Genomic DNA, 14,660 nt, shown 5'->3' on the forward strand with positions numbered 1-14,660 from the left:
TACCCATTTTTTAAATGGGATGTTTTTATTTGTGAGATGTATGACTTTTTCATCTAGGCTGGATATTAGGCTCTTATCATATAAGTGGTTTACAAATATTGTCTACAACTGAGAGGGCTGCCTTTTCACTTTCTTAAACTCATTTGAAGCACAAAGGTTTTAATTTTCAGGGTATCTCATTTATCTATTTTTCTTTATTGTTCATCCTTTGGGTGTAATGTTTATGAAACCATTACCTACATAGTGATGTCATAGATGCATACCTACATGATCTTCCAGGATTTTTATGGTCTTCACTGTTACATTAAAGTCTTTGATCCATCTTGAGTTAAAACTTTATAGGGCATGAGATGGTGATCCTCTTTTATTCTTTAACATATATATATCCAGTTCGAGCCCCATTTACTGAGACTATTCTGTCGCAGTTGAGTGGGCTTGGTGGTCTTGTCAAATATTAGTTGGCTGTATCTGTGTGGGACTATATCAGGACTCTCAATTTGGCTCCATTGGTCAGTCTGTCTATTCTTGGGACAGTATAATGAATTTTACTACTGTAGATTTGTAGTATGTTCTAAAGTCAGGTAGTGTGATTCCTCCAATTTCAATTTTCTTTTTCAAGTTGTTTTAGGCTAGTTTGGACCCCCTGCCCTTCCAAATATTTTTGATAATTGACTTTTCTGTTTCAGAATATATTTCTGCAGGAATTTTATTAGTATTGCATACAATTTGTTAATTTGTGCAGGACAGACATCCTAATAATATTTTGTCTTCCTATCCATGAGCATGGAATAGACTTCCATTTATATGGATCTACATTAATTTCGATTAGCAATGTTGTGTACTTTTCTGAGTACAAGTCCTTTACACATATAAATTTATTCCTAGATATTTGATTCTTTTTGTTGCTATTGTAAATGGTAATTTATTCTTGATTTCTTCCTCAGATTGTTCATTATTATTTTACAGAAATGCTACTGATTTTTGTGTGTTCATCTTATATCCTACCACTTTATTGAACTGGTTTGTCAGATCTAGAAGCTTTTTTGTGTATGTTTGGGACTTTCTACAAATAGGGTTGTGTCATCTGCAAATAGCGAAATTTTTATTTTTCCTTTCCAATTTGGATTCATTTGTTTCTTTTTCTCACATAGGTGCTCATGTAAGTACTTGCAATACAATGTTAACCAAGAGTGGCAACAGTGTGAATACTTGTCTTTTTTAGATCTTAAAGGGAAAGCCTTTAGCATCTCACCATAGAGTATGAAGTTAGCTATGGGTTTCTCATATATGCCATTTATCAAGTTGAGGAAATTTACTTCTAATACTATCTTTTGAAGTGTTTGTGATAAAAAAAAATGCATGCTATGTTTTGTCAGTTGCATTCTCTGCATAAAGAGATAATTGTTTGATTTTTTCTTTGATTTGTCAATGTGGTGTATTATATCAATTTTCTTCTTTTGAACCATCCTTGCATACATGAGATAAAATCCACTTGATCATGGTGTATAATTTGTTGTGTGGTTGGATATGATTAGCAAGGTTATTTGGACATCTTTTATTAGTTCTTCCATGTTGTGTGACTCCTCTTACATTTTAGTTTGTTCACTATGCTGGACCATAAATTCTGGTTTCTTAATATGGAGTAATATTTTTTCCTGATGTCTAGACATCAGTTTATTTTGAGGTTCACATTCAGTTTGTTAGTTCCTCGTTATACTCTAGGGTTTTATTTTTGATTGGTTTTCTACAATGAGACTATCACTCAGTTCCACTTTTTCTATATTCTTATTGCCCATTTCAACAGAAAAAAAAATTATTCAAAAAAGAGAGACAAAAGAAAAAGAGAAAAAATTAAAAAAGGAAAAAGTACAAAAAGAAACAGAAAAAGTTAATAATAAGAGTAACCGAAATAAAATTTTAAAATGTGAATATATAGAAAGGACAAACTGAAAATAGAGAAATGTCTTAATACGTCAAAAGAGAAAACAAAACTGGGAAAGGAGGGAAGAAAATAAGAGGAAATTATGACAGAGTATTAGAGATGAAAGGAAAAGTGAAGAGGAAGGAAAGAGAAATAAGAAAAGAGATGAAATAATAATATGAAAAGGGAAGGAAAATCACAAAAATGGAGGAAAATAAAAATAGGGAAAATTAAAAAAAATTTAAAAAATGAGAAGTGGGAAGCGAAAGAAATACAAAAGCAAAAGAAGAAATGAAAATGAGGAAGAGGAGAGGAAGAAATAAATAGGCAAACAAAACAATACAAAAGGAAACAAATTTGGTTCTCCCTTTCAGGTCACCAGATGCACTCGGACTGCTTGTTTTGGGCAATTGACCACCCCACAAAAATATAAAAAAACAGGCCTCTACCTCAGTCCAGCAGGACCTCACCTGTCTTGTCTACTCTTATCTGGCTGCTTTTACGTGCCAAACAATCCATCCACGGGTAGCCTCTATGCCAGAACCCAAATAAAGAAAAAATGATTTTAAAAACTATAAAGAAAAGGGAACAAACAGAAAAAACACTTTTCACTAATTTCCCGCAGCTCCCTTCATATTTCATTCAGCTCTAGCTACTCTAAGCTGCTTGGGCATAGACCCACCTGTATGATTGCCCCTCAGCAACTTCTGTGGTCCCTAAGAGCTGATTGTCTTACCTTCACCCAGAGTGAGATGTGGGAATCTCTATTCCTGTATAGATAACATGAATGTGGTTTCCTTGCTGTCTCAGAGCTCCAATGTTCTTTAAGCTTAAAATATTCATTGCATGCTTTCACACATAAATGACATTCATGAGATTTCTCTCCAGTGTGAGTTCCTTCATGTTTTTTTAAAAGAAGAGTGATGAAAGATGTGTTTCTCACACAGATGAAATTCATGGAATTTCTCACCCGTGTAAGTTCTCTCATTTTGTTTTGGAGAAGAGGATTGAAGAAGGTTTTCACATAAAGATGACATTCATGGAGTTTTTCTCCAGCATGACATTTCTCATGGTATTTAAGGCAAGAGGATGCAGTGAGGACTTTCCCACAGAGATGACATTCATAGGACTTCTCTCCAGTGTGAGTTCTCTTATGTCACTTAAGTTTGGAAAATCGACTAAAAGCTTTCTCACTTAGATGATATTCATGGGGTTTTCTCACCAGTGTTAGTTCTTTCATGGTGTTTAAGTTTAGCATATTGACCAAAGCCTTTGTGACATAGATGGCCTTCATGGGTTTTTCTCTCCAGTGTGAGTTCTCTCATGTCTTTTAAGGGAAGAGCAATTAGTGAAGCATTTCCCACATACATGACATGCATAGGGCTTCTCACCAGTGTGAGTTCTCAAATGTCATTTAAGGTTACAATGTCGAATGAATCCTTTGTCACATAGATGACATTGATGAGGTTTCTCTCCAGTGTGAGTTCTCTCATGTGTTTTAAGGGAAGAATGTTGACTGAAACATTTGCCACATAGATGACATTCATGGGGTTTCTCTCCAGTTGGAATTCTCTCATGTCGTTTAAGGTAAGAGTAAACAGTGAAGCATTTCCCACATATAGAACACGCATAGGGTTTCTCACCAGTGTGAATCCTCTCATGTTGTTTAAGGGAAAAGTAACCAGTGAAGCATTTCCCACATAGAGAACATGCATAGGGTTTCTCACCAGTGTGAGTTCTCACATGTTCTTTAAGCTGAAAACGTTGAATGAATCCTTTGTCACATAGATGACATTGATGAGGTTTCTCTCCAGTGTGAGTTCTCACGTGTGTTTTAAGGGAAGAACGTTGACTGAAACATTTGCCACATAGATGACATTCATGGGGTTTCTCTCCAGTGTGAGTTCTTTTATGTTTTTTAAGGTTAGAGCAATTAGCAAAGCATTTCCCACATAGATGACATTCATGGGGTTTCTCTCCAGTGTGAATCCTCTTATGTTGTTTAAGGGAAGAGTAACCAGTGAAGCATTTCCCACATAGAGAACATGCATAGGGTTTCTCACCAGTGTGAGTTCTCACATGTTTTTTAAGCTGAAAACGGTGAATGAATCCTTTGTCACATAGATGACATTGATGAGGTTTTTCTCCAGTGTGAGTTCTCACATGTGTTTTAAGGGAAGAACGTTGACTGAAACATTTGCCACATAGATGACATTCATGGGGTTTCTCTCCATTGTGAGTTCTTTTATGTTTTTTAAGGGAAGAGCAATTAGCAAAGCATTTCCCACATAGATGACATTCATGGGGTTTCTCTCCAGTGTGAATTCTCTCATGTTCTTTAAGGGAAGAGTAACCAGTGAAGCATTTCCCACATATAGAACACGCATAGGGTTTCTCACCAGTGTGAACCCTCTCATGTCGTTTAAGGGAAGCGTAAACAGTGAAGCATTTCCCACATATAGAACACGCATAGGGTTTCTCATCAGTGTGAATCCTCTCATGTTTTTTAAGGGAAGAGTAACCAGTGAAGCATTTCCCACATAGGGAACATGCATAGGGTTTCTCACCAGTGTGAGTTCTCACATGTTCTTTAAGCTGAAAACGTTGAATGAATCCTTTGTCACATAGATGACATTGATGAGGTTTCTCTCCAGTGTGAGTTCTCACGTGTGTTTTAAGGGAAGAACGTTGACTGAAACATTTGCCACATAGATGACATTCATGGGGTTTCTCTCCAGTGTGAGTTCTTTTATGTCTTTTAAGGGAAGAGCAATTAGCAAAGCATTTCCCACATAGATGACATTCATGGGGTTTCTCTCCAGTGTGAATCCTCTCATGTTGTTTAAGGGAAGAGTAACCAGTGAAGCATTCCCCACATATAGAACACGCATAGGGTTTCTCACCAGTGTGAGTTCTCACATGTTGTTTAAGGGCAGAACGTTGACTGAATCCTTTGTCACATAGATGACATTGATGAGGGTTCTCTCCAGTGTGAGTTAACACATGTTGTTTAAGGCGATAATGTTGACTGAAACATTTGCCACACAGAAGACACTCATGAGGTTTCTCTCCAGAGTGAGTCTTCTCATGTTGTTTAAAGGAAGAGCAAGAAACAAAATATTTCCCACAAAGATGGCATAAGTAGTGTTTCTGGGCAGTATGAGTTCTTTTATTTTCTTTAAAATGAGAATAGTGATATTCATGAATCTGCTTATGCTGACTAATAACTGAGTGGTTCCTGTGTAATTTTGCCATCAGACTCCTAAAATATGGTTTCTTTGTCTTGCAAATTAAAGCATATTGTGTCACTGTGGATCTGTCAGTGGTATCTTCTTTCAAATAATTGTATTTGAAAGAATTCCTTTTAATGTTAGATCTCTGCTGTGGGGAACTAGATGAGAGACTGTAAAACATTTGTCAATATACATGAATTTCTTTATTTCCATGCATATGAATTCTACACTAATCCTTCAGTGATAGAATCCAATTAAATAATTCCCTTGTTACATTCATAAATACATTATTCTTCTCCATAACACAGAGATACTCTTCATTACAGAAATCCAATATCAGAGTTATCTGATAAATTTTGAACTTCACTATGTGTTAAAGATTACATATGTGAAACCTATTTATGCAATTCTTTTAAATATTTTCTCAGGTTAGTTTTGGCTTAGGTTAATTTTCCTTAAATTCAAACTCAGATTTTTTCTAGATTAGAATTTAATCCCAAAATTGATTAAATTAGGCTATTTTACTAAATTCCTAATTTACTCTACCTCCAGGTATCTATGTGGAAACTAGGGTTCACACATTGAAACTTACCAATGACATGATTTCAGAAGTATCTTTCCTACAGAGAGGTGGGTTGAATATCATTTCTATCATTTCCCATTTTTTAGAGACTCTTTTGCTACCTGTAATAATTGGGGAAAAAATTTACATGTTAGGGTACGATTCAGGGCTTGAAAATGTTTAAAGTTTCCAAGTATCTCTCTCAGTATGTTTCCAACATTCAGAATTATCAGGAAAAGGGAATCAAATTGAATACTCTAAACAAAAAAACTATTATATCCACTTATAATGGGCAAAATTGCATATATGATTTTTGAAAAACTGAACAAATGTATATTAATACTATAAGAAGTTAATATCAGGCAAAAAACATGCTGAGAAAGAAACCAGATGCAAAATACTATGCATTATATGATTCCATTTATATAAAATAGAAATAAGTCTACTGATTATGTAAGACTGGCGAAGGACTGCTAACAGGGTGTAGTTTTTATTTTGGTGTAATGAAATTGTTCTAAAATGTTTTTCTGTTGATGAATGCACACCATTTGATTATAATAAAAGCCACTGATTATACCCTTTGGAAAGATTGTATGGTATATGAGTATATCTCAGAAAAACTACTTAATAAATAAATAAATAAATAACGAAAAATAGCCAGAAATACCAGCTATGTAAAACAGCTGAAGCATAGATAAATTGAGAAGTGAAGAATCTTATGTGTCTGGTTTTTGTTTGTTATAATTATTGAAATAAAAGGTTCTAATTACATTAGTTATACTTCAGAGAAAGTAAAGAATCCCATTAATTCTAAATAGGAAGAAATCTGTTTCCACAGTGACTGAATATATTTTAAAACAATTTGATTGATACATATTAGTGAAGCATATGATCCATTCAGGGTGTACAAATCAATGGTATTTGGAATAATAACATCACTGGGCAATCATTACTTAAAGCATTATTAGAGCAGTTTCACTACTTTAATAATAATAAACAAAAAAAAATTCATCACCTCTCAATCTCTCTATAGTTCATGAGATTCATTTTATGTTGAAAAACAATCAAATAAACTTATTCCATCAGAATTATCTAAATTCTATCTGGGAAAGTAATACGCATATTTTTTTTAACTGTTCTGAAAACTCAGCATAGCCCTTGCAGCAGAATACTTATTTCACAATGGCTATTTATCCATTCAAACAGCATTCACTGAGTTCTCCACACTGCACAGAGTGTTGGAAATGGAGATTCACAAAGGACATTAAGTTGTGGTCAAGATTAAATTATATTGGATTGAAATAGAGGTAAGTAAAAGAAAGGAACAAATTTCATTTAGGTAATTGTATGTGTTATAAAATAATATATTTAAATTACAATATATAAAATATAAGTAAAATAATGATTACATGACAATATAGAAAACCTGATCTTGCTATCTGAATAAATGGAAGATGATTTATAGTAAATATATAGGTAAATGCTAGATACATAGGTGGGATAGATGGTAAACAGAGATAGACAAAGTTGATAAATATATTTTTAGATTCTTACCCACTGAGACCAGGTGATTGATATTCTCCAGCATCACTTCTCTGAATAGCTTTCTCTGGGAGGAGTCTAGCATGTCCCACTCTTCCTGGGTGAAGTCTACAGCTACATCTTTCAAGGTAATTAACTCCTAAAACGTCACAGCAATTTTGGTTCACATAGGGCTATCTGTAACAATGTCTTGAGTGTGATGCTCAAATTACATCACTAACCTCTACAATAAACTTTCATATTATACTGAGATCTCTTAACCATAAAGGCTCTTTCATATTTAATGATTCCCCATTTTGGCCAAGGTCTTTTTCCAAATTCATCACTAGTTGGTGCTTCATATTAATCCCTTGGTGCCAGGGAGCCTCATCCCTGGAGGTCATATCCCATGCAGGGGTTATAAAGTAGTGTTTTTATTTGCTCATCAGTGGTCTGGTATTTTGTGTTTGCTTTTATTAGCATTGCTTATGTACTTGAGAGATTCTTGCCTCTCTATTTGAGAATGTAGCAGGAATCCCAAGGATGGGCGTTTATAATTTTGTTGTGTGGGTCTCTACCCACTTAAGATAACATTCTAGGCAAACATGAACACATTCATATTTCAAAGGGGCATGTTCCAGGTACACCTTTCCCCATACATCCTCATACTTGATAACACCCAGCACCAGTGACCCTCTCCTGCAATATTTGCCAAAATAACACTCCCCACAATGTATTATCAACTACAGCCCCCCACCTCCCCAAAGATCAACTGTTCCTTTCTCCTGCTCTCCCCTCAGCTCCATGGAGAGCCCAAGCCACCCCCTCCAACCCTTCACATACTCACATTGAGTACTACTGGCCCCACTCACAATGTTCCTCCACCATTAGCCCATCTTTTGCCAAACCAAACCCATCCACTTTACCATAGTTTCTCCCCACTTTGAGCATCACCTCACCACTCTCCACTCCCTTTTATATCCTGGCAAACTATCTGCCAGAATCTATCTCTCTGAGTCTGCTAAATATCCTTAGTATCAATGAGATCAGGCAATATTCCTCTCTTAGTGACTGGTTATATCACTCATCATAAAGTACTTGGGTTATTTCATGTTGTCTCATATATCAATACTTATTCCTTCTTACAGCTTAATAATATTACATCACATTATATACCACGTCTTGTTTATCCATTCATCCCTTGATGTAAACTTGTGTTGCTTCCAACTTTTGGATGTAGTGAATAATACTGCAATGAACATTTGTGTGCATATATATGTTAATGACCCTACTTTCAATTCTTTTGGAAATATTCCTAGTTTTGGAATTGTTTGGTCATATGGCAATTCTATACTTGGCTTCCTGAGGAACAGTGAAGCTGTTCTTCAAAATGGCTGCACCATTCTACATTCCCACTAGCAGTGGATGAGTGTTCCTATTCCTCCACATTCTCTCATAAAAATGGGCATTATCTTGCAACATTTGTCAACCAATTTCCCCGATGTAACAGAGTTAGACTCATTTATTTTCCTACACATGATTCTTCCACCCCTTTTCTTTGAGCCAATGAAGAGTATCTTACCAGTTAAATATATATCCCTGAGACTTTAATCTTCAGACTGTTCCTATGTCACCTGAGCCCTGAATCTCAGCAGAGGTGCAACCAACACCTAATCTCCAGTTCATCAGACTCACACAGGACAACTAACATAATGTTGATGCTGGAAAAGCCCCATGCCCCCAAACAGGGAGGATATACAACTGCAAGCAAAACAGGTCCTTCCACCTGTTCCATAAGATCTAAGCATCCTCTCAATCTGAAGCAGATTGCATAATCCTCAAGATTGAGGAATGAATAAACATAAAAGGGGAATGCTATCATGGACCAAAATAGACTTTATTATTGTAGCAATGGTAGAACTTGTAAAACTGACATAAATATGGTAGTACCAGAGTATCTGAGGGGAAGAGGAGGGAAGAAAAGGTGGAAAACAGGGCATTTTAAGGTCACTGAAACTGTTCTCCATGATATTGCAATGATGAATACAGACCTTTATATATTTTTTCAAAACCATAATATTCTGTGGTGCAAATTGTAAACATTATGGTAAAATATAGACCTGGGTTAGTAGCAATGTTTAAATTTTATTTGTCAGCTGTAGCAAATGTACCACACTATTGTAAAATATTAATAGGGAGAATGTGAGAGAGGGAAAGTTGGGGTAGATGGGATTAACTTATGCTTTTGATGAAACATTTCTGTAATCTAAAATTTCTTTAAAAGAATAAAATCTATTATACAGAAAAAGAAAAAAAAAGAACACCCAACACTAAAAAGCAGACTGTGCATGAAAAACTCTACGTGTGTGAGGAGTTCCAGTATACTTATTATTAATGCTTAACTGTCATCTGCCATTCTGATATGCTCACAGTCTCATATACACTTTGAATGCATAAAACTCTATTGTTAAAGAATATCACATGAAATGTATGATATACACCTGGAAACTTCACAATAAACTTGTAATTATGACTTCTTACTGGTGATTATAAAGCTTTCACTCAACAATTCATAATTGAAACAATCCTTCCACCAACTTTGTTAATTTACAGACATCATCAATATCATTTTAACTGCCTGTCCGTTTGAAAGTATTTAAAAGAAAGTTTTTAAAAGAAATAAGTATGTTTAGATTATAAATGTACATATAACTTCATTTTCCTCTCATTTTTTAAACATTTTTAAAGAATAAATTAACATATTGACAAATCTAACCAGCTAATGTGTGAAGTCCTTTCTTCCCAGATTAAATTCACAGGTCTATTATTCCTGAAAATGGCAGGGAGCTCTGAAGCAATATTCAGAAATATGCAGAATAGTTTTCATATCCATCTCAAATCAATAAGGTCTGCTTGCTTCAAGTATACATATTTCAAATTTTCACAATACTGTGAAAGGACAGATGGATCATGGTTGCAAGTCATGGACTTCTGCAACCATTGTACAGAAACTGGAGCTAGACTGATGAGCCCTATGGTAGGACTGGGGCCTACAAATATTAGTTTTCATTGTCTCTTTTGTTTCTTCATGTCTTCTGTGTGATACAGATTAAGAGAAAACTCTCCTTTGCTTCTGGAATCTCCAAATCTTTAAAAAATTTCACAGGGACATAATTTTTATTCTGCTTCTGATATGCAATCTGAACAAGCAGCCACAATGAAGGAAAAAATAATTCCTATACATGGCATTCATTTATAAAATTTTTATAAATTTGATTTAGAAAAACTGAAGTTGGTAAACTTGAAGAGCATTGGTAAGGAGAATTTTTGAATATTTCAAAATGGGCAAACACATTCTATAGAAAATTTTAAGAAAATTAATTTGGGGAAAATATATAAATGATTCCTCACTTCCTTTTCTATTTAAAGATTTTATTTTTTTAAATGTATTTCTCTCCCTTCCCCACCCCCATTGTCTGCTCTCTTGTGCCCATTTGCTGTGTGTCCACTTTTTATTGCATCACCTTGCTGTATCAACTCTCCATGTGTGTGGTGCCACTCCTGGGTGGGCTGCACTTTTCACATGGGGCAGCTCTCCCTGTGGGGCACATTCCTTGCATGTGGGACACTCCTATGCAGGGGCTTCCCTGCATGGCATGGCACTCCTTGTGTGCAGAAACACTGTGCATGGGCCAGCTCACCACACTGGCCAGGTGGCCCTAGGTTAGATCCCTGGACCTCTGATATGGTAGGTGAATTCTGTATCTGTTGATATACATCTGCTTCCCCCTCTTTTCCTTTCCTTTCCTAAGCTTCTCTTGTGCTTCCGGTGAATATACTTAGATTTACACACTAGTATCTGTAATTTTGCATGGATTGAATGAACCTGTTGTAAATTCAGCCTATTTTTCTAAGTGTAAACTTATATTCTTTCTCATCACTATCACCTCTAATCACTGCATGTTAAACCAATTTCAGACACTAGCATAATTCATGAATACACTATTTCTCTAATGATGCCATAGGTTGGGAGAGAAAAAGAAAATGTGTCTTATCTTTCCAGAGAATACACAGCCTTTGTGGAAGCTGGAAACAACTACTGTAATGGGTGAAGGAGATTACTTATTGATCACTACCTAATTTACCATAATTCTAGAGTTGTGTATAATTATAATTTGAGACCAGATCCTTGAATAGCTCATGAATACACTTGGATAATCCATGCCACTAGGAGAAATCTCCCCATCTGCTGTCAGCAGAGGTACAATTTCAGTTAAATAATACCAAACTCACCTGTGATTCCATTGTCACTACCTCAGCTGCAATCTATCTTCCTCTGGGTTTTCATGCAAATCCACACAAGCAGAAGAAGAAAGCTGAGAATAGAGAAAGAAGCCTTAAGAGTCAAGACTTGATCACAAATTTCAGGTCCACTTGTTATGAATACCAAACATGTCACCTAGTAATAACCCAGCCCAGTCAACAAGAGGAAAATGAAGTGTGCTCCAAGGGAAATAAGGGAAGGACTCTCTTTTATGAAGGTCAAGTGGCCAGAGGTCTTATCTTTCCTGGCTAATAAAGATGATATGAATACCTCAATGTACAGATAAGAACATGAAAATCCATGAATTTTATTAATTAGACTGTGATGTTCTGAGACTTTCTCCTTTAATTTTTAAAGATATTTAGATTGCATAAATATTACAAAAAATATAGGGGATTCCCATAAGCCCTATTCCCCACAATACCCACATTTGCCCCAATTAACTACATCCTTCAGAGTGTGGTACATTAATTGCAAATGAACACATTTTAGAGCATTGCCATTAAGCATGGATTATAGTTTACATTGCAGTTTACACTCTCTCCCACACAATTCTGTAAGTTATGGCAAGGTATGCAATGGCCTGTATCTGTCATTTCAATGTCAGTCAGGAAGATTACCAACTCCTGAAAATTCCCCTGTATTACATCTGTTTTCCCTCTTCCTGACCTCAGAACCTCCATTGGCCACTGCCTCCACATCAATGATATAAGTTCTTCCATTGTGTAATCACTTTAAGTCTATAGTAGAATACCAGTAAGTCCACTCTAGGGTATATTTCATTCCCCAATCCTGAGGATTCTGGGATGGTGATGCTCACTCTAACTAACTGAGACAGGCTTCCCATATGCCTGATGGATGAAGCTCATTTTCTTGCAGTTGTAGGCTCTCTTGGTTCCTTGGTATGGTGTTTGTCCATCATCACCTCCTTGTTAGTTTTGATCGGTGATTCCAATGAACTGGAGCATAAGTATTGCAACTCTGTTGAGGTTTATGGCCCAGGTGGCACATGGACAATCCAAAGATTCAAGTTTCTCAGATGTACACCTAACAATTCCAACACTAAATATAGGATCAAATAGAAGGGACCAAAGAGACATGCATAGGGAAACCACAACTGAGTCCAATTCTGTGTCACTGTGGGGTACAAACACCAAAGTAGGGCCCACTGGCAAGGTACCAACCTCATGAGCTATCTACCCTGACCATAGTGCCTGGGTGTCTCCAGAGACCTTAGGAGCCCTGCTATTTGGGGTACTATCTAATTTGACAGTCAATGAGTGTTCTACATGATCTTGCAATGATGGATATAAGTGATGTTAACTTTCATCAATATTTATAAAAGTATATGGTCCAAAATGTAAACCATCATTTAAACCACTGACCATGGTTGGTAGATATGCTTCAATATTTGTACATCAGTTATAAGAAATGGACCGTACATGTATAAAATGTTATTAATAGGGGAAGGGGAAATTGGGAGGATGTTGGATATATAGGAGTCCCCTTTATTCTGCATGTGACAGTGCTGTGATGTAACACTTCTTTGAAGACAAAATGAAAATAGTAATACATTGGAGGAATAAATGGAAGAAAATGTCACTGGGCATACAGGGAAACAGATCTTATAGGGAGGAAAGGCACAACATCAAAAAGAATTTTATATTTTTCATTATCTGTTATCCTAAAATTTATTTTATAAAAAAATTTTGTATCTTATTTTCAATCATCAAAACTATCAAGATTATTTCATTTTCTTAATAATTGTATTCAGCAATTTTATTGGGTTCATTTGGGGGGGTCATTTTTGATGAAGGTTTAGATCACAAAATGGTTACAACTGTGAAAGGGGAGGACAATGAAAGGGTATACGTGAGACGATTCACATGAGCATACATATTAAGCATATAAATGCATTCAAATGTTCTTTAATGCATTGTCATAGTGGGTGGAGAGTCAGACAATAACTGAAAGAATGTTGAATTCCCATCCTGAGGTGTTCTGCCATATTCTGATGAAACAGCAAGAATCCCCCAAGGACAGAGGCAATGGCTAGAGAAGGATAATGGTCCATTGACAGGACCTTGAAATTGATGACTGTAGTTATAAACCTTTATTCCTGACAGTGAAACTTAGCACAGTATCAAAGGGAGCCAAAAGTTTACCTCCTGAGAGCCAATTTGTTGCTCAATTGTGGCCTGTCTTTAAACCTAACACATCATATAAATGCAATAATTCCCCCAAGCATGTGACATGACTTTCAGGGATGAGGTTTCCTGGCATCAAGGGATGACTACCAAGCACCAATTAGCATACAACTGAAAAAAGACCTTGACCAAAAGAGGTAAAAGTTAAAAACAAATTAGTTTATATAACTAAGAAAGTTCAAAGGGAATAGGAAGTCATTACAGAGATTGTGCTTATGCACATATAGCAGGATCTCATTAACTGCCAAATTAGAGGAAGAATTTCAGTTCCTTTCATGATTCTAAAATTAGAAATCCTTGACCCATGTCACATTTTAGAATTATGCCTCCACACCAGAGAATGCAGACTGAAGTTACTCAATTATATTTATCCTTAGGTTTAGCACTAACATTGGTTCTCCAACCTCTCTCCTTGTCTTCTGGACTCTCAGTCCCTTCCTACACTATTCTGTACCTGAACTTATGGGCACACATGTCCTAAATCATTTTGTTCTTCCATGAGAAGACTAACAATGCACTCCCTCTAACATGAGTTCTACATCTCACCCCAATATGAAAATCAACTGAAAGAAAAAAATCACATGATCATATGTATAGATGCAGAAAAAGCTTTCAACAAAGTACAGCAAACTTTCCTAAAAAAAAACACTGCAAAAGATAGGAATAGAAGGAAACTTTCTGAACATGATCAAAAGTATATATGAAGGAAAAAAAAACCCACAGCTAATATCAGTTATAGTGGTGAAATCATAAAGTCTTTCCCTCTAAGATCAGGAACAAGACAAAGATGACCACTGTCAATCCTTCTATTTAACATTGTGTTAGAAGGACTTGTTTGAGCACTGAGTCAAGAAACAGATATAAAAGACATCTAAACTGAAAAGGAAGAAGT

General features: G+C 35.8%; 1 protein-coding gene across 1 annotated transcript in view; it reads right to left on the minus strand.

The window, feature by feature from the left end:
- Positions 1–605: 605 nt before the first annotated feature.
- LOC131276637 (zinc finger protein 420-like) overlaps positions 606–14,660 on the minus strand; it is a 67,613-nt gene continuing 53,558 nt past the window's right edge. Inside the window, exons 2-5 of the mRNA XM_058290168.2 lie at positions 11,531–11,613; positions 7,271–7,397; positions 5,747–5,838; positions 606–5,002 (exon numbers count right to left, since the gene is read on the minus strand). Of these exons, the coding sequence (XP_058146151.2) occupies positions 3,332–5,002; positions 5,747–5,838; positions 7,271–7,397; positions 11,531–11,542 (1,902 nt within the window). The 5' untranslated portion in view covers positions 11,543–11,613 and the 3' untranslated portion in view covers positions 606–3,331. The remainder of the gene's footprint in view (positions 5,003–5,746; positions 5,839–7,270; positions 7,398–11,530; positions 11,614–14,660) is intronic.

This window comes from Dasypus novemcinctus, chromosome 30 (genome assembly GCF_030445035.2).
Source record: "Dasypus novemcinctus isolate mDasNov1 chromosome 30, mDasNov1.1.hap2, whole genome shotgun sequence".
NCBI lineage: Eukaryota > Metazoa > Chordata > Mammalia > Cingulata > Dasypodidae > Dasypus > Dasypus novemcinctus.